The sequence below is a fragment of the Sapajus apella genome, unplaced genomic scaffold (genome assembly GCF_009761245.1).
Source record: "Sapajus apella isolate SASKATOON/1434 unplaced genomic scaffold, GSC_monkey_1.0 scaffold91, whole genome shotgun sequence".
Lineage (NCBI taxonomy): Eukaryota > Metazoa > Chordata > Mammalia > Primates > Cebidae > Sapajus > Sapajus apella.
This window is the reverse complement of record NW_022437031.1, coordinates 6948948-6973204: the sequence shown is the minus strand read 5'-3', so window position 1 is coordinate 6973204 and position 24257 is coordinate 6948948. Positions and strand designations below refer to the sequence as shown.

General features: G+C 38.0%; 1 protein-coding gene across 4 annotated transcripts in view; it reads right to left on the bottom strand.

Annotated features, from left to right (window-relative positions):
- EDA (ectodysplasin A) overlaps positions 1-24257 on the bottom strand; it is a 429191-nt gene that overhangs the window by 57402 nt on the left and 347532 nt on the right. For all 4 annotated transcript variants that reach the window (XM_032255843.1, XM_032255844.1, XM_032255841.1 and 1 more), the window contains exon 2: positions 22991-23096. In XM_032255843.1, the coding sequence (XP_032111734.1) occupies positions 22991-23096 (106 nt within the window). The remainder of the gene's footprint in view (positions 1-22990; positions 23097-24257) is intronic.

Genomic DNA, 24257 nt, shown 5'->3' with positions numbered 1-24257 from the left:
GAAATTCTCAAAACACTAATTTTAGTTCACTTCAGCTTTTCATATAAACATATGCCAAATGGCACTTTTTTGGGGTGAGGGGAAGAGATTTGGCCAGGAAAAGAAATCCAAACTCCAGCTAATGATAGAGGACTGTAACTCTAGAAGTGGGAACCACTGCTTTAGTTCTCTGCTTGGCACAAACATTGAGCCATGATCTTCCATTGCCTCTCTGGCATCAGAAAAAATGGGAAAGAATAGGGATAACTTTGATGTTCACATTCTAATACTTTAAAAACACATATAACTAGAAAATCTTCTTAATTCTTAACAGTGCCTATATCTGGGAGCTAAGATTGTGATGTTACATTCCTTCTGTTATATCATAAATTTCTCTGATAATTAATTTTGTTTTAAAAGGAGCACGTATTACTTTTGTATTTATTAAAACTTTCAATGAAGGTTTCAGAAGCCCCAAAATAAAATAAATTAGAATTATTAAACCTAAAAAGACAAACTAAATAGCTTTAAGCCTGAAAACAGCTGGCTATACATATAAAAAGCAGTGCTATATAATTCTTATACCACCATGACACTTGATAGAAACATGATGTGAGTCACAAATGTAAGCCACATAGGTAATTAAAAAATTTCTATTAACCATATTAAAAAAGTAAAGAGAATCAGGTAAAATTAATTTTTAGTATATTGTATTTAACTCAATAAATTAAAAATATTTTAATTTCTGCATGTAATCAATATATATATATATATATAAATGAGATTTTTACATTGCTTTTTTGGTACTAAGTCTTTGAAATCTGTTAGGAAATCAACTTTACATTTATAGCACACTCACATTGGTCTATGTGTAGCCCACTTTTGTTTATTTGGTTTTTTAAAAATTTCAACTTTTATTTTAGATTCAGGGAGTACATATGCAGGTTTGTTATACGGGCATATTGTGTGATCCTGAAGTTTGTAGTAAAATTGATCCCATCGGCAGGTAGTGAGCATAGTACCCAAAAGGTAGTTTTTCAACCCTTGCCCTCTCCCCTCCCCACTTCCTTCACTTGTAGTCCCCAGTGTCTACTATTGCCATCATTATGTCCACACGTACCCAATGTTTACTGCCCACCTATAAGTGAGAACATGTGGTATTTGGTTTTCTGTTTCTGTGTTAATTCGCTTAGGATAATGGTCTCAGCTGTATCCATGTACCTGTAAAGGCCATGATTTTATTCATTTTCTATAGCTGCATTATAGTCCATGGTATATATGAACCACATTTTACTTATCCAATCTGCCATTGATGTGCACCTACATTGATTTCATGTCTTTGCTATTGTGAAGAGTGCTGCTATGAACACATGAGTGCATACATCTTTTTGGTAGAATGGTTTATTTTCTTTGGGTATATACCCAGTAATGAGATTGTTGGGTCAAATGGTAGTTTTATTTTTAGTTCTTTGAGAAATCTCCAAACTGCTTTCCATAGTGGTTGAACTACTTTACATTTCCACCAACGGTGTATAAGTGTTCCCTTTTCTCCACAACCTCACTAGCATCTGTTGTTTTTTGACTTTTTAATAAAAGTCATTCTGACTGGTGTGCAATGGCATCTCATTGTGGTTTTGATTTGCATTTCTCTATGATTCGTGATGTTGAGCATTTTTTTGTGTTTGTTGGCCACCTGCATATCTTCTTTTGAGAAGTGTCTGTTTATACCTTTTGTCCATTTTTAAATGGAGTTACTTGTTTTTTGCTTGTTCAGTTGCTTAAGTTCCTTATAGATTCTGTATATCAGACCTTGGTCAGATGTATAGTTTGCAAATATTTTCTTCCATTGTAGGCTGTTTGTTTACTCTCTTGATAATTTATTTTATTGTGCAGAAGCTCTTTAGTTTAATTAGGTCCCACTTATTAATTTTTGATTTTGCTACATTGTTTTTGAGAACTTAGTCATACATTCTTTCCCAAGGCTGACATTCAGAATGGTGTTTTCTTGGTTTTTGTTTAGGATTCTTATAGTCTGAGATCTTATATTTAAGTCTTTAATCCATCTTGAGTTAATTTTTGTACATGGTGATAGGTAGGTGTCCAGTTTCATTCTTCTGCATATTTCATTATTCTGGACAGTCAGTTATCCCAGCACCATTATTGAATAGTGACTCCTTTCTCCACTGCTTATTTTTGTATTTATTTAGTTTTAATAAAATAATGCAATAAGTGCTTGTAAAACAGCCACCCAAAACAAAAGCTAGGACTTTGTCAAAAACTTACATTCAACCATATACTTCCTTCTCACTCTCATCACCCTACAACTTACCCACTCAAATAGTCTTTATCCTGAATCCTGTGTTCATTCATTCCCTCAATTTCCTTTTCATATAATTATATCACATTTATATATATTCCTAGCATAAATAAATATATACATACACACATATATCTATATTTAAAGTTAGTTGTTTGTGACTTACAAAGGTTATTATACTAAATTTAATATTTTAGGACTTGTTTTTTTTTCAGTATTAAATTAGGTTTGTCTTTATTGCAGGTCCGAGATGACTTGCTTCTTAAATATATTTAATACAAGCATAGTTTTTTGTTGTTGTTGGCAAATTCAACATAGGGGATTTACTTTTTATAAGCTTAATATTACATTGGTAAGATTCACTCATATTTATAAGTGTTGCTCACTCATATTCATAAGTGTTAATTGGTTTGGCTGCTGTTTAATATTTCATTGTATGAATATATCATAATTTATCCATAAACTATTCTGTTGATGGGCACTTGGGTTGTTAGATTTTGCCACTGTATAAGTCTCCTGTTGTATATATGGAAGAGTTTCTTTTGAGAGAGACCTAGGAACTCACAATTTTCACTCAATTAGGACAACTAATTAGTGAATGACAGAGTAGGCAATGCAAGTTAGAGTTCCAATATGGATCAGAACCAGTAGGAGGAGCAATGGGCAAGGAGTGGAGTTGCTTGTGAAGGCCCAAGAAACATTGTAAATGGCAATTGGTCCTAGTCTTACAATCTTTGTTTGCTCTACTGGACTGGACCACGTGGTGTTAGACTCTGAAACAGCAGCAGTAGGTATAGGCAGGCCCTACTGCTAAAGGTTCCCATTCAAATTTTGAGAATGCCAACATATCTGAGGTTGTAATTCAACCATCTAGGGAACTTGGGTCTTGTCTTCCGGCAAGACTCTTGTCTTGTTTTCGGTGGTCAATCCCTTTCCTCTGCATTCCTTAAGCTGGTTTTCTGCACTGGGCTATGTGTGGGTATATACTGGAGGTATTGTGAAGGCAAGAGAAGAGCTTGACTTTTGGTGTACATAAAAGCATTTTCTGGGGGTGGGGGAAAGATTGAAAACTCTAAAATGAGTAAGAAGTATTCTGTTTTCCTGTCTCAGACTGCAAGCAAGTTCATAATTATGACCACAGTAAGAACAACCTGCAGGAGTTAGGGCTTAGCATAGCTTATTCTAATGGAAAAAAATGTGAATCTGGGACAGTTAATTGGATCAACTATAAGAGAATGATTTTGAAGGAAAAGGGGCTGAGGAATTTATGTAAGGTAAGGAAGGAGATGAAGCAGTAGGTAGTTGAAGGTCTAACATAAGAGCATGGCAATGACAGAAAGGAAAATTACATAGATGCATAACGGGATATAGAACTCAGATTTGCCCAGGGCTTTACACTTAAAAAATTTTTTTTTCAATCACCTTAAACTTCATATGGAACCAAAAGAAAGCCTGCATAGCCAAGACAATCCTAAGCAAAAAGAACAAAGCTGGAGGCATCATGCTACCTGACTTCAAACTACACTACAAGGCTACAGTAATCAAAACAGTATGATACTGGTACCAAAACAGAGATATAGACCAATGGAACAGAACAGAGGCCTCAGAGGCAATGCCACACATTTACAACCATCCGATCTTTGACAAGCCTGACAAAAACAAGCAATGGGGAAAGGATTTCCGGTTTAATAAATGGTGCTGGGAAAACTGGCTAGCCATGTGCAGAAAGCAGAAACTGGACCCCTTCCTGACACCTTACACTAAAATGAACTCCAGATGGATTAAAGACTTAAACATAAGACCTAACACCATAAAAACCCTAGAAGAAAACCTAGGCAAAACCATTCAGGACATAGGCACAGGCAAGGACTTCATGACTAAGACACCAAAATCATCGGCAACAAAAGCCAAAATAGATAAATGGGACCTAATTAAACTCCAGAGCTTCTGTACAGCAAAAGAAACAATCATTAGAGTGAACCAGCAACCAACAGAATGGGAAAAATTTTTGCAATCTACCCATCTGAGAAAGGGCTAATATCCAGAATCTACAACGAACTTAAACAGATTTACAAGAAACAAACCCATTCAAAAGTGGGTGAAGGATATGAACAGGCATTTTTCAAAAGAAGACATATATGAGGCCAAAAAGCATATGAAAAAATGCTCATCATCACTGGTCATTAGAGAAATGCAAATCAAAACTACATTGAGATACCATCTCATGCCAGTTAGAATGGCGATCATTAAAAAATCTGGAGACAGCAGATGCTGGAGAGGATGTGGAGAAATAGGGACACTTACACTGTTGGTGGGAGTGTAAATTAGTTCAACCATTGTGGAAGACAGTGTGGTGCTTCCTCAAGGACCTAGAAATAGAAATTCCTTTTGACTCAGCAATCCCATTACTGGATATATACCCAAAGGGTTATAAGTCATTCTATTATAAAGACACATGCATACGTGTGTTCACTGCAGCACTGTTTACAGTAGCAAAGACCTGGAACCAACCCAAATGCCCATTGATGATAGACTGGACAAGGAAAATGTGGCACATATACACTGTGGAATGCTATGTAGCCATAAAAAACGATGAGTTCATGTCCTTTGTAGGGACACGGATGAATCTGGAAACCATCATTCTCAGCAAACTGACACAAGAACAGAAAATCAAACACCTCATGTTCTCACTCGTAGGTGGGTGTTGAACAATGAGAACAGATGGACACAAGGAGAGAGGAGCATCACACACTGTGGTCTGTTTTGAGGGGAATAGGGGAAGGACAATGCAGGGTAGGGCTGTTGGGGAGGGATAACATGCAGAGAAATGCCAGATATAGGTGACGACGGGGTGGGATGGAGGCAGCAAACCACATTGCCATGTATGTACCTATGCAACAATCCTGCATATTCTGCACATGTACCCCAGAACCTAAAGTATAATAAAAATAACATAAAAAATTATTTTTTCAAATAACACTGTATTTGATTCCCATATCCACCCAGTGATGTATTACTGTGATTGCCATTTTATAGGAACTGAGGCTGAGAGATCAAGAAGTATGTTCAAAGTTTCATAATAAATAAGTGGCAGGCTTACAACTAGAACCTAAGTCCTTAAATGAGAATCAAAAGTCCATTTTACTGTCCCAGTGACTGATAACTGTGATATTGAAGTGTATTGCAAACATTTTGTTACTAATGAAGTCCTGAAGGCCACTAATAATTTAAATAAAAACTGGAACAAATGTTAATGTTATTTCTATAATAGCATCATTCTTATTTACATTCTGACAGGTTTTCTTGAGCAGGAAAGTCTCATTCGCCCAAAACATAATTGTCCCCTAATTCATCATAAAAAAGGGGGGCCTTGTTATAGCCATGGTGCTAGAAAAATCTACAGAACCTTTGGGGCCCCAGGGAGGGTGTTCTGCATGTGAATGTTACCTAAGCTCTGTATTGTGCCAATAAATGGTGAAGAGTGCCACAGTATGCCTTAGTAATCAGAAAAATCATAAAATTTGGGAGACCAAGGGGAGATAATAAATATGTGATCATAAATTACAATGTAATTTTGTTTCTTATGTTTAAATGTGAAAATGGAACAATATGCATATTATAATATGTATATTACACAGTATAGCCCTTTGAAGAAGTCGTTCGTGCACAGTATCATTTCTGTGGTACAGGAATAGAACTAGAAAGGCCCCGAAGGCTGTTTCCTCATGAACAAATATTTATAACAACTTCTTCCCTTGCTCTCTCAATAAGTTACCAATATTTTGCCATTATATATAACTCCTTGTGGCTTCATAGACTTCTGCATTGTCTACCAACCATCTTTTAAGCTCTTTCAAATATAGTTTTTTTTTTTTTTCATGAAAGAAGGGTATGCTTTAGCATTGGGCCTGCAGAATGTTTTCTTTCAATCTACAAATATTTATTAACTACTTAACTGGTTGTTTGCATTATGCTAGTTGCCACACTGAGATAGAAGGAATATCTAACCTCTTTTGGCTTGTGATGTAGCTGTGAAGATGCAAGAAGCACATGAAAAAGACCTAGAAAATATAAGTATCTTAAGCATGGACATGGAAGAATGTAAACCAAGAAGATGAGCTCTCTGGATAGAGGTTTATCATGGCCTCTTAAAGGCTATGAAGTCTACAGCTGGATCTTGGAAGTATGAATAAAGATCACAAGTGAGGCAGTAAAAAGACAGTCAAAGAGGGGGACTGGCTTGAGTAAAACAAGAGGCTGTAACTAGGAATGTCTAGTGGAAAAGATACGATTACTTACTTTGTTGCTATGGTTGCCACCCCATGGCAATGTTGCATGTTATACTAAGCATAACTAGGCCTTTGGTTTTCTTCTGATCTCTTATTTCTTCAACATTCCCAAACCAATAAACTGTTTCAAATCATTTTTCTGTATTTTACTTTTATGATAAATAATACTTCACATCTGTACATCACTTTACAGTTTGCATAGCATTTGCACAGACATTTCATTTGATCCTTATAGTAATCAGTGAAATGACATGGAGGCAGACTAGCTACAAATTAGAGAACCAGTGAGTGAGGGAGCTTAGGACTTCAACCCAGATCAGGTTTGGTCCATTCTTCAACATTTACTTGTACAGTTTTGATCAATAATTTATATTCATAAATAATATTGTTAAGGTCCTATAGATTCTGATATATATCTGGCATCAGGAATGATGAAACTATGTCTTGAGTCATTTTTATGTTTAGCATATTTGATTGTTATTCAATTCTTTGAAAATTCACATGAAATATTTTAGAATACATTATATAATCTTTCAGATGGCTTCTATAGAGTTGGCTTGAACACTATACCTCAGATTTCTTTCTAATCACAAGTCTATATAGTGCTCATCTAATAGAGTTATGCACAGTTTAACACCTTGCTTCCTTGGCTCCATATAAGGAGTTCCACAGAAATAAGTTTTCTGGGTAATTAAGGTCTACTTAATTAACAGCAACTTTGAAACCTGACAGAAATCTTTGTAAAATGTTTTGAGATTCCCTTGTCTTATCACGCTAGATACAGCTGTCTGTTGAGGACTAAGAATCACCATGAAGATCCTGTTCTGGACCATATAGTGAGATGTTCAGTATATAGGGAAGTTTGGATCCTTACGTTAATGGTCCCAATGTTGAGCAGCACTTTATGTTTTTCTGAGTGTTTTAGCATTTATTACCCTTTTTCGTCATCACAATCCTGTGAGATAAACAGGATAACTTCTTTTCAATTACAAAATAGCTAAGAGACTGAGGTGCTTGAAATAAAAGCATTCTCATTAATTCGACCTATAACCTGATAAATAAATGGATTAGTACTATTCTAATTTTACAGGTGATACTAATAATTACCAATTATTGAGCACCTGTTATGTGCCTGCACTGGTTCAGGCATTTTACTTTATCTCTAATCCTTACAATATCGTATCAAAGGAAGTATCATTACTATCATTATATACAGTAATGAGAAAAGTTAGCCTGAGAGAGGCTACATGACTTGGCCAAGGCCACAAAGCTAAAAGTAGTAGAGCTAGAATTTGTGTGATTTTAAATCCTATGCTCTTTCCTTACTCCAAGCTGTCTCAGAGAGAAGCTAAGGGTTAGAAACTTGATATCAACTGTATTTTTCCTTTTTTTTTGAGACAGGTCCTCACTCTGTTGCCCAAACTGGAGTGCAGTGGTACAGTTATAGCTCACTGCAGCCTCAAACTCCTGGGCTCAAGTGATCCTCCTTCCTCAGCCTCTCAAGTAGCCGAGACTACAGGTGTGTACCACCCAGTCTGGCTAATTTTTTTTTTTTTAATTTTTTGAGATGAGGTCTTGCTATGTTCCCAGGCTGGCCTCAAGTTCCTGGCCTCAAGAGATCCTCCTGCCTTGGTCTCCCAGAGTACTGGGATTACAGGTATGAGCCACCACACCTGGCCTTGTACTTTTTTCTTTCTGATGTGTATATTTCATCCATGTACTAGGAGCTTTACTGCACTAAATTTGGGCCTTGCTTCTGGATTTTGCATACTATGCTACAGGGTGGGAAGAACAAATTAGACTTAAAATGCTGAAATAAAACTTGAAAGTAACCTCTGAAAAAAATATTTGTACCACAAATATGCCTTTCTCCTTTAAATAGGTTATAATGTAAACTTATGTTTTTAAAGCGTTTTGGAGATGATGTATAAAAATAACATACTATACAAACCAATAACTTTACGACTCATGAAAAAAGTTTTTTGTGTAATCTGAAATATAAAATTCCATTTTTGGAAGTATTCAATTCATACTTTGTAATCTGATCATTTCAATACAGTTTATTCTTTAAAGAGATGAAATACGTCTAAAATTCAAGGAGAGAATTAAATTGCTGTATTTATAATAACTGAACATCCTCTCAGGAGATACTGTGAAGCTATCATGAGTAACACATTCTTTTTCCATTTCCTTTTAAAGAAATCATATTTCTAAACAGATTAGGATCGAAACATAGCAAATTACCAAGTCAATCTTCTTCCCGCTCTTCTGGCACAATGTAAGATAATGAGGTGCTGAATTTCATCTACACAGATGACACTACTAACTTTTTGGCAGCAGTCCAGGCCTATGACTTGTTTTACTACAGGGAGAATAGATCTGTACAAAGACCTCTTCTTTCCAGTATACCATGTGACAAATAGCATAGGTTGATTAGATCTCTGGCTTGCAGTATATAGAATTCAGCATGACTAGACCCTAAACAAGTGACCATAGTGCTAGGTTCATTAAAGGAGCTATGTACTGGAAGCAGTGGTAAAATGCAGCCAAGATTCATAAGCCTACAGCAAAGTGTCCTGGGTATTTCACCATTTCAAAAACAGCTCTCTCTACATTTGTGAACATGTTAATGACATAGGACCTATGTTCTCTAAGTCAGCTAAGAGTCCTACACAAGGAAGAAAGTAGGATCAATCATTGCTTCTAAATTACATCAAGGGACTAAATGTATTTTGCTAACTTGCACCAGATAAAGTAGATCAGAGAAATTAAAACTGTTAACAGTGTTAAGAACCGTTATACATGGCTTATGTTTTGTATTTATATCAAGGAAGGATTGTGCTTGCCTTGCTAATATTTATTTCTGTGTATGGAGGCAGGAGGAGAGAAGTAGTGAGTTAGGGAAGATGCTAAGATAATTTGGGATTGAAAGGCCACTTATTAAGTACCTGAAGGGGCATTTGAAGGCCCCCTTAGGCTGTTTTGGCCTCTTGACACATTTTCTCTGCCCAACAGTTTTGGCTTTCCCTCAGCACTTATTCCAAGCCTCATGCCAAGAGGAAAACAGTAAACCTAAGGTATTGGTTAGCTTTGTACTAGCTGTTCCCTTTGTTAGAAATGGGTTGTCTACCTTCCTTCATTAAAGTCCCATTCACCCAAAACATAATTGTCCCCTAATTCATCATATACCTAGTATGTGCCGGCCATTGTGCACTTCTCCTCAAAGATATATTTAATGTATTTGGTTAACCATTCTGTGGTTCCCTCCTCTATGCTCCCATTGCAATCTTACCATACTTCCATATAAGTACTTATCTATCACCTTTTTGAATTAGTTATAAGATTTTCTCTTTTGTGAAGGCTGTGGGCTCCCAGAGCTTAAAAAACCCCGTATTTTATGCATCTTTGTGTCCCTGGGTGTAATATAACACAGTGTCTTCCCCATAATAGATGCTTAATGAATGTCTAGCTATTACTCTATTCTCCTCCTCTCTTTTGTTTATATTTGCTATTTTCTAATTCCTCATCTGGTTTCATCATGAACCCTTCTGCCCCAACTACTGTACTAAAACTGCTCTCACCAACATTGCCAACATCTTTCTTACTGAATTCAATGGATGGATAAGGCATCCTCTTTCCACTGGGCTTGTTGAATTCGTAAGAGGTAAGCCTAGAGCTTCTAGTAGCTATTTCTGTCACCTCATAGCAAGAAGCTACAAAAAGAATGAGGCCAATACAAAGGAAAGCAGAGCTGAGACAGTCCTGATGATATCATTTAAGCCCCAAGGTTAAGCCATGTTTTAAGCCAGCTTCATCAAGGACTTTGTAGCTAAATGAGCCAATAAATCCTCCCCTCCTTCTTTTTTGAAATCTTAAGCCAATTTAGGCCAGCTATCTGTCACTTTTAACTGGGAGAGTCCTAATGTAGCTAATTATCTCCATATCTATATTTTCAGCCCAGCTATCTCTCTTGAGCTTCAGATGCATATCTCGGACTGCTTACAGGTTTCTCCCTCTTAATTTCCCACCGGTATCTGAAACTCAACCTGTCCAAAACCACACATCTTCTTCCCCAATCATTATCTCAGTGACTAGTATAGTTCCTTGCCAGAAACCTGGGTGGCTTCCTTGACTCTTCTTTTTCTCCCTTCAATCAAATCACCAAGTCCTGATTTTTAGATCTATGAACTGAATCTATCTATTTCTGTCATTATTGCTGCTACTCTAATTCAGCCACCATCATTCCTTTTGTGTATCATTACAGCAATCTCCTGCCGTCTTTGTCTTCATCATGCCCTCTCCAGTCCATTTTTTTCTCTGCACTTTAACCACTTTTAAATTATATTCTTATAAATTATTTTATACATGTTACTGTAACAAATCAAACTACATAGAGAACTACATAAAGAACCACTTAATAGTTATTCCCCTCCCATCCAACTTTCTTCCACCCAAGGTAATTGATATTCACTGTTTGTTGCTTCCCCTTCCCACATCTGTTCCTATGTTTATATATATGTACACACACACACCCATATATATATTTATAAAATATTTTTATATATGTTTATATATAAAATAAAAAAATACATATTACAATCTTTATGAAAATGGGATCATATTATACACATTACTCTGAAACTTGCGTTTTTAAAAAATGTATTATACTTTAAGTTCTGGGGTACATGTGCAGATCATGCAGTTTTGTTACATAGGTATACCATGCCATGGTGGTGGTTTGCTGCATCCATTGCCCCATCATCTACATTAGGTATTTCTCCTAACGCTATCCTTTCCCAATCTCCCCATCCACTGCTATTCCTCCCCTAGCTCTCCACCTCCCAGGCCCAGGTGTGTGATGTTCCCCTGTCTGTGTCCGTGTGTTCTCATTGTTCAACACCCACTTATGAGTGAGAACTTGTGGTGTTTGGTTTTCTGTTCTTGTGTCAGTTTGCTGACAATGATGGTTTCATCCATGTCCCTGCAAAGGACATGAACTCATCCTTTTTCATGGCTACATAGTATTCCATGGTGTATATGTGCCACATTTTCTTTATCCAGTCTGTCATTGATGGGCATTTGGGTTGATTCCAAGTCTTTGGTATTGTGAACAGTGCTGCAATAAACATATGTGTGCATGTGTCATTATAATAGAATGATTTATAATCCTTTGGCTATATACCCAGTAATGGGATTGCTGGGTCAAATGGTATTTCTATTTCTAGGTCCTTAAGGAATTACCACACTGTCTTCCAGAATGGTTGAACTAATTTACACTCCTATCAACAGTGTAAAAGCATTCCTTTTTCTCCACATCCTCTCCAGCATCTGTTGTCTCCTGATTTTTTAATGATCGTCATTCTAACTGGCGTGAGGTGTTATCTCAATGTGGTTTTGGTTTGCATTTCTCTAATGACCAGTGATAATGACCTTTTTTTCATATGTTTGTTAGCTGAATAAATGTCTTCTTTTGAAAAGTGTCTGTTCGTATCCTTTGCCCACTTTTTGATAGGGTTGTTTGTTTTTTTCTTGTAAATTTGCTTAAGTTCTCTGTAGATTCTGGATATTAGCCCTTTGTCAGATGGATAGATTGCAAAAATTTTCCCATTCTGTTGGTTGCCAGTTCACTCTATTGGTAGTAGTTTGTTTTGCTGTGCAGAAGCTCTTAAGTTTAATTAGATGCCATTTGTCTATTTTGGCTTTTGTTGCTGTTGCTTTTGGTGTTTTTGACATGAAGTCATTGCCCATGCCTATGTCCTGAATAGTACTGCCTAGGTTGTCTTCTAGAGTTTTTATGGTGTTAGGTCTCATGTTTAAATGTTTAATCCATCTAGAGTTAATTTTTGTGTAAGGTGTAAGGAAGGGATCCAGTTTCAGCTTTCTACATGTGGCTAGCCAGTTTTCCCACCACCATTTATTAAACAGGGAATCCTTTCCCCATTGCTTGTTTTTGTCAGGTTTGTCAAAGATCAGATACTTGTAGTTGTGTGGTGTTCTTTCTGAGGCCTCTGTTCTGTTCCATTGACCTGTATCGCTATTTTGGTACCAGTAACATGGTGTTTTTATTACAGTAGCCTTGCAATATAGTTTGAAGTCAGGTAGTGTGATGCCTCCAGCTTTGAAATTTGCATTTTTAAACCTAGCAATAGAACATGGCTACTTCAGATCCCTATATAGAAATTTAACTCATTCCTTTTAATAGAAATAATATTACTATTATTCTATTGAATAATATGCATAATATTCAATAGTATGGCTATGTCATAGTTTATTTAACCATTTTCTTATTCATAGATGTTAGAGTTATCCTTCTTTTTGCCAATAAAACAGTGATATAATTAATACACTTTTATGTATTACCTTTATACTAGAATTCTCATTTTTTTAGGATAGATTTCCAATACAGTGAATGCTGGATCAAAGGTATCCTAATGTTTAATTTTACTGGAGAGATTAAGACCCAAAATGGTTATAACAATTTACATTTCTTCCAGCAATATATGAGCTTTTCCATCTCCTAAGTATAATAAGATGTTAATGTATTATAAAATCGTTGCTAATGTATTTAGGTAATGAGTAGAAAATGGCATATTATACCCATTTTATTTATTTTTGTTTTTCAGTTTTTATTTTTTTGAGACACGGTCTTGCACTGTCAGTCAGATTGGGGTGCAGAGGCTCGATCATAGCTCACTGAAACCTGGAAATCCTGGGCTCAAGCAATCCTCCCACCTTAGACTTCCATGTAGCTAGGACTACAGGTGCATGCAACCACACTTTGCTAATTAAAAAAAATTTGTAGAGATGCAGTCTCACTATGTTGTCCAGACTGGTTTCAAACTCCTGGCCTCAAGCCATCCTCTGACCTTGGCCTCCCAAAGTACTGGGATTATAGTCATGAGCCATAGTGCCCAGATTATTTTTAAAATTAAATTTTATCTGTTTATTTTAAATTGGTAGAACATGCACATGTTCAACTAGTCAATTCCCCCCTCACCTCAGCACCAAACACTGTTTTCTTCCTCAGAGCAAACATGATGACCAGTAACAAATTTATCATAATTTATTTAATGAATTCCCAAATAATGGAAATGTATTTCCAATTCTCTGCTATTACAAATAGTATAGTAAATAATATCTTCATTGATAAATGACTTCCAGTGTGTGTGAGTATATCTAGAAATAGAGTGGAATTACTGGATTAGAGTATGTGCATTTAGCATTTGAAGATATTTGCTATATAATCTATTTTTGACATTGATCCTGTACTTCCCCACTGCCTTTAGGATAGTTTCTAAATTCCATAAAATGAATTCCAAAGCCCTGCATGATTTGACCCCTTTGGCCAGCTCATTTATTATCATTTTCCCTTTAGATCTCTACGCTACAACTATACAAACTTCTTTCAGTTCCTTAAATGAGCCACACTCCCTCTTTACTCTAAGCCTTCCAACATGTATGTTCTCTCTGCCTGGTGCACACTTCCCTCAAATCTTCATTTGGCTAACTCTAACATCCATTAGTTTGCAGCTCAGATGCTACACTTACTAGGAGACATTCCCTGTCCTCCCAAGTCTAGATCAGGTGCCAATGTGTCCTGAAGCACCCCTTGCTTACCCTATTATATGACTCACTACGCTGTACTGAAATCATCTACTGTGAGTTTGATTAGGATAGGGCCTTATCTTTTTCACTACTATGCCCCTAGTGTCTGGAAGGGTGATCAAGAAAAATTGATTTAATAACAAATTTGGTACTTAACAAACATTTACTGAATGAATGAGTTTTTTTTTTTTTTTTTTTTTTTTAAAGGAAGCTGTAGTAGTTCCTTATCTTTGAGACTGAAGAGGCCCTACAGGTCAAGGAGTAGAATCTAGAGTAAGGCAGGGTTGTGTAAGCAATACACTACAGAGCCAAAATGTGCCTTCTGACCACACATCTATATCTGTCTGTGATATTTTGAGGAGCCATACAGAAGAGAGCTAGCAGTTCACCACTCAGCCAACAGATTAACCTTCTTAGCCTTCACTTCATGAAAGCATTTACATACTCTTATCCTTATTGGCCTTCCCAGGGATGCTAATGGAAAGGCTCATTGACCATCCCAATTGAAACCCTGAGTATTTAATCATCTAGATATCATCTGATTGGCTAAAACTAGCCTAGCTATTATCATTATATTATAGAAGTCAGGAATAGTTAGTAACAAATTATATCAGAGTTGGAAGGAAACAATTCAACCATCTATTCTAGTAGTTCAACATCTTGTTCTTACCCTAATATATCTGAAGGATATGATATACTTTCATCAGTAATAGTACCTTCCTCAGTATAGCTTTCTTAATGGGGTGTAGAGTGGTCAGAATTCCCAGGAGTATGCATGCTTCGAAAATACTCCTTATATGCTTTTGAATCTCTTACACTCTAGTTAAGAATCACTGATTCTAGTTTAACCCTTTAGAAGAAACTAAGATCAGAGAAGTGAAGTAATACTTTCCCAAGGTCATCCTGCTACTATAACTACTAATGGCAGAGCTGGAATTAGAATCTAGATCTCCTGGCTTAGAGTTCACAAATTTCCCTAATATTGAGAAAAAAATAGAAGGAATTTTCGAGAGAGTGAGTAGACAGGAAGGACTTTTAGAGAATGTCAGGTCAGGTGGGCCTCTCGCCTCCTTTAGGCAAGTGAGCTATTCCTCAAAGATGTTTTACCTTTATAAGCATTATTGTAGTGGGGTAGGAGGTGGGGAGGGCATGTTCACATTATACCTTTCCTGATTCTGCATTGCTTATGTATTTTTTATGTATGTATTATTTTTGTAATTTAAAAAAACTCCACAAATATTTTAAGCATCTTAATGTTTAACCTCTATAACCAGTTAAATTTAGGCCTTACATACTAGGTACAGGAGTTTGGTAGCTATACCAATTACAGAACCTGGTACAATGTCTTACAAGTAGTTGGTATTCTAAAAATGCTTGTTAACCAAGTGTTAGTGGTGATGGCCTGTTGAGATCATTTACTGCAGGGCTAGTTCCATCAATGAAAATACAGCTTTAAAGGGTATTTTGGAGTATGAGCAAGCTAAGATGTTTTAGCTTACTTAATGTCTTATTTGATATAAAGCCACTCTCCAGAGTGTTCTGCTGTGGGCACTTAAGCTGTTGGTATCCACTACCAGCAGGCAACCTTGGGATTCTACAGCTGAAATCAACAATCCTCTTCAAGTCCACACACATGGTAAGCCTTCAAAAGCTTTAATTTTGTCTTGTGAACAAGCCCCTGAAACTCTATCAGCTCTCAAAGTGATTTTACTCTCTCATTTACAATCCACAGTGATGGCTCACAGAAAGCAATAAATGCAAGAGCAATACTAAAATGAGGGCAATTCTTAATTCTAGCTAACATTTGTACAGGCAAAAAGTCTGTTTTCTTTGACACCATAGCCCTCATGCTCATCTATATCAATTTAATAGTAGCTATGCCCATTCCATTATGATTTTTAAAAAATGAAGTACAAAGGATATATTTCAATCTTGTTTTTCTCTCTGCTCTTTGATAATAGTAGAAAAGAACGCTAAGTTTTTTGATATGTCCAAAAGTAAACTACAAAGAAGAAAAATTTCTAAGAGATACTAACAAAAAGGGATACATATATACAGCCAGCCAGCCAGAGTGAGATAATGCCACAGAGCAATGTGCAGATGTGATCATTTGCTGTGATGAGGTAGGACAGTGTGAGGCTTGGAGTCATCTTCCTGTGGGCTTGGATAGCATGAGCGAGAATGAAAATGGGCAATTTGGCTGAAAGAGAGCATTTCTGAAGAAATTATAATTGTTGTCCATAAATTAGGGAATGTGAGTGCCCCAAATGCCTGGCAGACCATACTAGTATGTTCATTTTCCAGAAAGAGCACAGTAATAGCAATTAATAATTTTTGAAGTATTTTTGCAGGCCAGGTGCGGTGTGGCTCATGGCTGTAATCCCAGCACTTTGGGAGGCTGAGGCATGCAGATCACTTGAGGTCAGGAGTCTGAGATCAGCCTGGCCAACAAGGTGAAACCCTGTATCTACTAAAATATAAAAATTAGCCAGGTGTGGTGGTGGGTGCCTGTAATCCCAGCTACGTGGGAGTCTGAGGCAGGAGAATAGCTTGAACCCAGGAGGTGGAGATTGCAGTGAGTTGACTTCACTGCACTCCAGCTTGGGTGACAGAGTGAGACTCACTCTCAAAAATAAAATAAAATAAAATAAAATAAAATGAAGTACTTTTGCAGACATTAACACTTTTGATAAATACAGCAACTCTATGAGGTTAGCAGGGCTAATTATCCCTATTTTAGAGACAAGAAAACTGAAGCTTAAAGGTATGTGACTTCTCCAAGATCACATGGCTGGTAAGGTGGCAGTGACATTGAGATTGGAATCAAGAAATTGCAACTCAGTCCAGTACCTTTTCTATTACACCATGCTGCACTTTTATTCTCTTACCAGGACAGAAGCATGGAAGGCAGGTGGGTGTGGAGAGATATTAAAATGTTTATCAGGCCGGGCGCGGTGGCTCACGCCTGTAATCCCAGCACTTTGGGAGGCCGAGACGGGTGGATCACGAGGTCAAGAGATCGAGATCATCCTGGTCAACAAGGTGAAACCCCGTCTCTACTAAAAATACAAAAATTCAGCTGGGCATGGTGGCGCGTGCCTGTAATCCCAGCTACTCAGGAGCCTGAGGCAGGAGAATTGCCTGAACCCAGGAGGCGGAGGTTGCGGTGAGCCGAGATCGCGCCATTGCACTCCAGCCTGGGCAACAAGAGCGAAACTCCGTCTCAAAAAAAAAATAAAATAAAATAAAAAATAAAATGTTTATCAACTCCTGAAAATGCTCCAATAGGAAGAGAACAGATGTTTTTACAACAATATTTGTGAAATGCGGAAACCACCTCTTTGGGAATTCTGGATTCATTTTACCTGATTCTGAGACTTCATGACCTCCTGAATACATTCTACATTTCATTCTAACTAGAAAATAAAGTTCTGTGGATTTCTGGAGGGCTGTGCAAGAGATGATCAAAAAGCTACCTGGAGCTATTATTACTTCAGAAACACATCGGAAAGACTCAGCAGGAAATCCTGGCACAGATTTCTAGAACTGTTGTGACTCAACACCCACAATGAAGGTATCATACTTTCTTTGCAGAACAACAACAACCAAAGGCCTGAAATAATTAGTACAAATAAACTTAAATGATCTGAAATACTTCTGGCCAACTCAAGACAGTGAATTCAAGGAAGAGTTGTAGTAAAGAAAATGAAATTCACTTCTTTTCTAAGAGTTGAAACTAACCCAGTGTTTGCAACTCCTGCTTAGTTAGTCAGTGTCTTCATTTATAAAGTAATTTGAATGAGAAACTGAGATGAGCCTAGTCATTCTTAAAAGGTGAGTCAAAAGATTGAATATACCCTGGATATTGTCACTGACTTTCTTTTTAAAAGGCAAGATAGGCAGGGCACCGTGGCTCACACTTGTAGTCCCAGCATTTTGGAAGGCCGAGGTGGGTGGATCACAAGGTCAAGAGATTGAGATCATCCTGGCCAACATGGTGAAACTCCGTATCTACTAAAAATACAAAAATTAGCTGGGCGTGGTGGCATGGGCCTGTGGTCCCAGCTACTCTGGAGGCTGAGGCAGAAGAATTGCTTGAACTGGGGAGGCAGAGGTTGCAGTGAGCCGAGATGGTGCCACTGTACTCCAATTTGGGCAACAGAGAGAGATTCTGTCTCAAAAAAAAAAAAAAGTCAAGATAGACTATGCATGTGCTATGCCTCTAATTGACTAGTTTAATAGTCTGATGAAAAGAGGAAAATAGGCTTCTGCAGTCTGATTTATCCTTGGTGAACCTATGCAGGCTCCTAAGGATCACCATATCCCTTCCTTTTCCAAGAGTTAATGAACAATTAAAAAATTTTTTTTGCTCCTACAGGGATTTGTGGAGATCATTAAGCTTAATATCCTAGAAAGAAAGTCTAGGCCAGGTGTGGTGTGGTGGCTCGTGCCTGTAATGAGGTCAGAAGTTTGAGACCAGCCTGGCCAACATAGTGAAACCCCGTCTTTACTAAAAATACAAAAATTAGCTGGGTGTGAACCTGTAAAAAACATTTGTTAAATGATGAATGACCAAACAAATGAAGTGGGGTCTAGACTTTCTTTTTGTTGTTGTTGACAGAGTCTCACTCTGTTGCCTAGGCTGAAGTGCAGTGGCACGATCTTGGCTTGCTGCAACCTCTGCCTCTTGGGCTCAAGCAATTCTCCCACCTCAGCCTCCTGAGTAGCTGGGACTGCAGATGTGTGCCACCATGTCCTGCTAATTTTTTTTTTTTTTTTGTATTCTTGGTAGAGATGGGGTTTCACCGTGTTGCCTCTGGCTGGTCACAAACTTCTGCCATGTTCTTAACTCTTCAAGGTAAATGACTTGTTCTTTGACACTTGTGAGGCAAACCTGAGTTTAGGTAGCTAAATTTTTATTATATCAATTAATTTGTGAATTTAGAATCAACACCTGATAAGATTTTTTAAAAAATCTCTTGGCATAGATTTTTTTTGGCATTAACTTACCTCACTATGATTTACCTATACCATCCTACCTCTTATTCTGTTCAGAGCAGTTTACGGACTGACTCACTTCTTCAATAAGAAGTCCTTTATTTGTACAAAAGAGAGTCATCTCATTCATTGTCATGATACACAGTGATGTATAGTGTAGGCTTATATATCCACTTGGCCTCCAATAGGTATCTCAAATTTAACAAGCCTAACTAAATCCTTTCCCCGTATTCCTCTACACTGCTTCTCCTCCTTTTTTCCCCATCTCAGAAATGACAATTCTACTTGTTTAGTTCCTTAAGTCCAAAACCCTGGGATCATTGATGCTTCTTCTCTGTCTGTCACACCCCTTATCAAATCAATCTGAAAATCCTTCAGCCATTCCTTCAAAATCTCTCTAGAATCTGATCACTTCTCTCCACCCACACTGCTTGCATCCTGGTCTAAGCCACCATTATCTCTTGCCTGGATTATTGTAATACTCTCCTAAAGATTCTTCCTGCTTGTATCTTTTCTTCCTGCACCTATTTTCAATACAGCAGCCAGAGGAATGCTGTTAAAACATATATCAGATCCAATCATTCCTCTGCTCAAAATCCTCCAATGGTCCCCCATCTCATGCAGAATAAAAGCCAGAGTCCTTACCTTGGCCAACAAGGCTCTAGATTGGATTTTGCTTTCTGACCTCATCTCCTTCCCTCTTCTTCTTCTTACTCTGCTCCCAGCCACACTGATCTTTCTGGAACATACCAAACATTCTTCTGCTTCAGAGCCTTTGAATTTTCTGTTTCTTTTTTCCCTAGACATTCTCATAACTCATGCTTCATTTCATTAAAGTCTCTTCCCAAATGTTCCCTTATCAGAGATAGCTTCCTTGATCACCTTACAGCATACCCCATCACTCTGTCTCCCTGCTGCTCTGCTATATTTTTCTTCAAACAACTTATCAAATTTAACCAACTTTATTTATTGTCTGTATCTTTATGCTGGAAGTAAATCACTTTGAGGGCAACAGGAAATATTTATTGAGGGTCTACTAGCTGCCAAGTCTGTTTCTAGGCAGTGGGGATATAAAAAAAAATGCAAATATCTTTATTGAATTTTTATTCAAGTATTATATAAACTGCTGTATTTACTTAGTAAATATTTGATGAGTGTATTGAATAAATTTAGTATATGCTCAGCAGAGTGACAAGAATGGTTCAACGGAAAAGGAGATTTGGATTGACTTATCACTCTGTAACTCATTGGAGCACCGAAATGGTTCTATAGACCACCGGGTGAAAGATTGGAAATCTAATAAAATTTGAGAGGACCCCCAGGCATTCTATACTTGTAACTCTAAGGGGCTCTTGGATTCCTCCAAGCTATGCTGATTAAAGAAAAATGCATGGATTGCATGAGAAATTTGGCATTGGCACCAAAAGACTAGAGTCTAGTGACTGACTAGAGTATCAGATCAGGAGGGAAGTAGACAAGAAGTGCTAAAAATTAGTAAGAGAGGATTTGACCTTGACCAGAGAGAAAACCGTTTTGTATCAGGACAGAATGAACGTTGTAAGGAAGATGAGTATCAGAGATGTTGGTAGCCAGATTTGGATAAAGTAGTTTTGGGGAAGGGAAGAAATTATCTTATTAAGAGAAAACTTGGGAGGTTAGATGAAGAGGTAAACCTTAGAAGACATTAAACTTTCCACTTGGAGAGGGAGGGAAGACCATGTCCAGTATTGAAGGTGATATTGCTCTTACCTCTTGTCTCCTCTCTTCCTTAGCAACCAGGGATTGTGAAAAGTTTGATGGTAGTGGGAGTAGCCTCAGGGGAAAAGCCAAAGGTGGAGAGACTTACATGCATCAGAGGGTGAGATGATTAGGAGAGGAAAGGGACCATGCTTCTCAGCTTCCTGCTTCCATATAGCCAGAAGACTTCCAGGAAACTGGCTACAAGTAGTAGGTGAATAATAACTTCATGGACTGCATTTCTTAGGCTTGAATTGGTCATCAATTGTAGAGAATGGCCCCACTGGTCCAGTTCTCCATTCAAAGGCTCAATGCTGCTGCCACCTCCACTGACTAGAAAACCCTATCTTATTGCTATGCCTCTTTTTTTTTCTTAAATATTATTATGGGTTCCTTGTTCTGAGCTCTGTCTCAGATTTCAATCAGTTCTACTTCTTCTTACCCCTACTGACAAAGTCCTGGCTCCATCTCTTTAATAGCTACCACCTTCTAAAACTGCTTCCATCATTGGCCCTTACTCACATCAACCAATGTCAGTTTTAAAATATCATTTTCATTTTTTTTTTTTTGAGATGGAGTTTTGCTCTTGCTGCCCAGGCTGGAGTGCAATGGTGCGATCTTGGCTCACTGCAACCTCTGCCTCCGGGTTCAAGCAATTCTCCTGCCTCAGCCTCCCAAGTAGCTGGGATTATAGACATGCGCCACCACACCTGGCTAATTTTGTGTTTTTAGTAGAGACGGGGTTTCTCCATGTTGGTCAGGCTGGTCTCGAACTTCTGACCTCAGATGATCCACCTGCCTCGGCCTCCCAAAGTGCTGGGATTACAGGCATGAGCCACCACGCCAGGCCTCATTTTCATCTTAATAAAGTCATGTTGCTTTGTAACCCTCCAGACACATATTATTGGCATATGTAGCCAGACACATGCTATCTTTGAATCCAGATGCCTTTGTAGCTGCCCAGAGATATGTATTTTACAAACTCCTGTGCCCGAAGGGGTAACATTATGTCAGTTGACAGAGTGATGCTGAAATATCAGAGAAATTCAAAGACCCTGCCCAGAAGCTAGCTTAACATTTTGTCATGCCCCACAGAATGCATTGCTAGTTAACTCAGAGCTATTACACTCAGAACAGGGATGGTTTCCATTGATACATCATTGCCTAGCTGAAGGGGGAGTCAACATCATCAACTTATATAACAAATACCAATAATGTTCCAGAGACTAGGCTAGATTCTAGGGTTCTACAAAGAGAAATGAATCTCTGCCCTCAAGAAACCTATAAACTAGTTCTAGAAGCTCTAGTTCAGATTTGGGCATGGTAGTGGATACAAACATTGATAAAGTTATCATTGGAATTAACACATCATGTAAGTGCTAGCAGGGTATAACACTGTCAATTCCAAGAATAGGACCAAGTCCTCTCGGTGACCTTAATAGATGTGGGACATCTCCGGGAGAGATGACGTCCTTACACAGGGTGATCTTGAGAGATGCAAATGCTACTATGGCTCTCAGACATACTGAGAAAGGACTGAAGGCATCTGGAGTTGGAGGAGGGAGGATCCTTGTATAGTTAGTTCTATGTTAAAGGATTGATAGGTAGGTTAGGTTGCAGAAATAGTCTATGACCTTGGGTCTGTGCATAATATATAAGATGATGAGGCACTATTGAGAAGGTAGTTCTTTTTTTATTCTTTTGAGATGGAGTCTCGCTCTGTCACCCAGGCTGGAGTGCCGTGGCACAATCTCAGCTCACTGCAACCTCCACATCCTGGGTTCAAGTGATTCTCCTGCCTCAGCCTCCCAAACTGCTGAGACTACAGGTGCCTGCCACCCTGCCTGGCTAATTATTTTTGTATTTTTAGTAGAGACAGGGTTTCACCATGTTCGCCAAGCTGGTTTTGAACTCCTGACCTCAAGTGATCTGCCTGCCTCAGCCTCCCAAAATGCTCAGATTACAAGTGTGAGCCACTGCGTCCTGCCGAGAAGGTAATTCTTAAAAGAATACTTTTACTAACATATATCTCAGAAGTGATAAAGGATCACCCAAGTAGACTTACCATCTGCTCCTTCATTGCTTTTGCTTCTTTTATTGCGGCGAACACGCCTACTTTCCTCTTCAGAGTATGGCTTTTCATCAGGGAAGAAGAAATTCAATAGGGCCATCTGTAAAAATAACAAGTAGATTAGTCACAGTGGACCCCAGTCAGTCATAGCCAATATAAAAAACTAGCTTTCCACAGACAGTCCACCTGTATCTTAAGTTTGATGTGTCTAAAGCCTGAGCCCATCCTCTCCTCCACTGTACAAATCATTTTATTTTTGATGCAATTATTTTTCCATTCATGCAGGCATGGCATTTTGGTTAATTTCTGAATCCCATTTCTTCTGCCCTGAATATCTAATAAGTAATCCATAAGGTCCCATTTCTTCATATATTTCTGGGTTCACAGAGCCCAGCCACAAATTTCTAGCTACTGCAAATACTGATGATGCCCACTCAGAATTTGAGTTTAACAGAAAACTGAACAGAAAACCTTGAGCCACATAGTGGCTCATGCCTGTAATCCCAGCACTTTGGGAGGCCAAGGTGGGTGGATCACCTGAGGTCTGGAGTTCGAAACCAGCCTGACCAGCATGGTGAAACCCCATCTCTACTAAAAATACAAAATTAGCCAGGTGTGGTGGTAGGTGCCTGTAATCCCAGCTACTTGGGAGGCTGAGGCAGGAGAATCACCTGAATCCATGAGGTGGAGGTTGCAGTGAGCCAAGATTGCACCACTGTACTCCAGCCTGGGAAACAAGAGCAAAACTCTATCTCAAAAAAAGAAAACCTTGAGTTACTACTCCCTATTGGAATTCATTATTATACATCCATGATTTTGCCATATTCCTATTTGTGATATAATTTTGGTTTGTTCCCAAAATGCTGTACATCCAATATTGAGGTATCATTTATGTCAATGCTGTTCTGGGAGTTAATCATGACAAAGCACACAATTACTTTCTCCCCTTCCAAGTTTTCTATAGCACTTGTGGTCTGTAAGACTAATTTTGGTACTTGGTCCTCTAATGTCTTATAATGATCTTTCATAGTAATATAATACGTTTCATATGCGAATGGGTCTGGCTTTACTAATAATCATAGCTTAAATATATACTTGCTGAATCAAATTATAATCTTTTAGCATTAGTGCTTTATTGTGGTAAAACCACATGCTTGAGGTAAACAGTAAACACAGTAGTAGGATTGAGTGATTCTAATGCCAACTCTGCCACTTACTAGCTGTGTAACCTTAAACAATTTACTTAAGCTTTAGTTTCCTC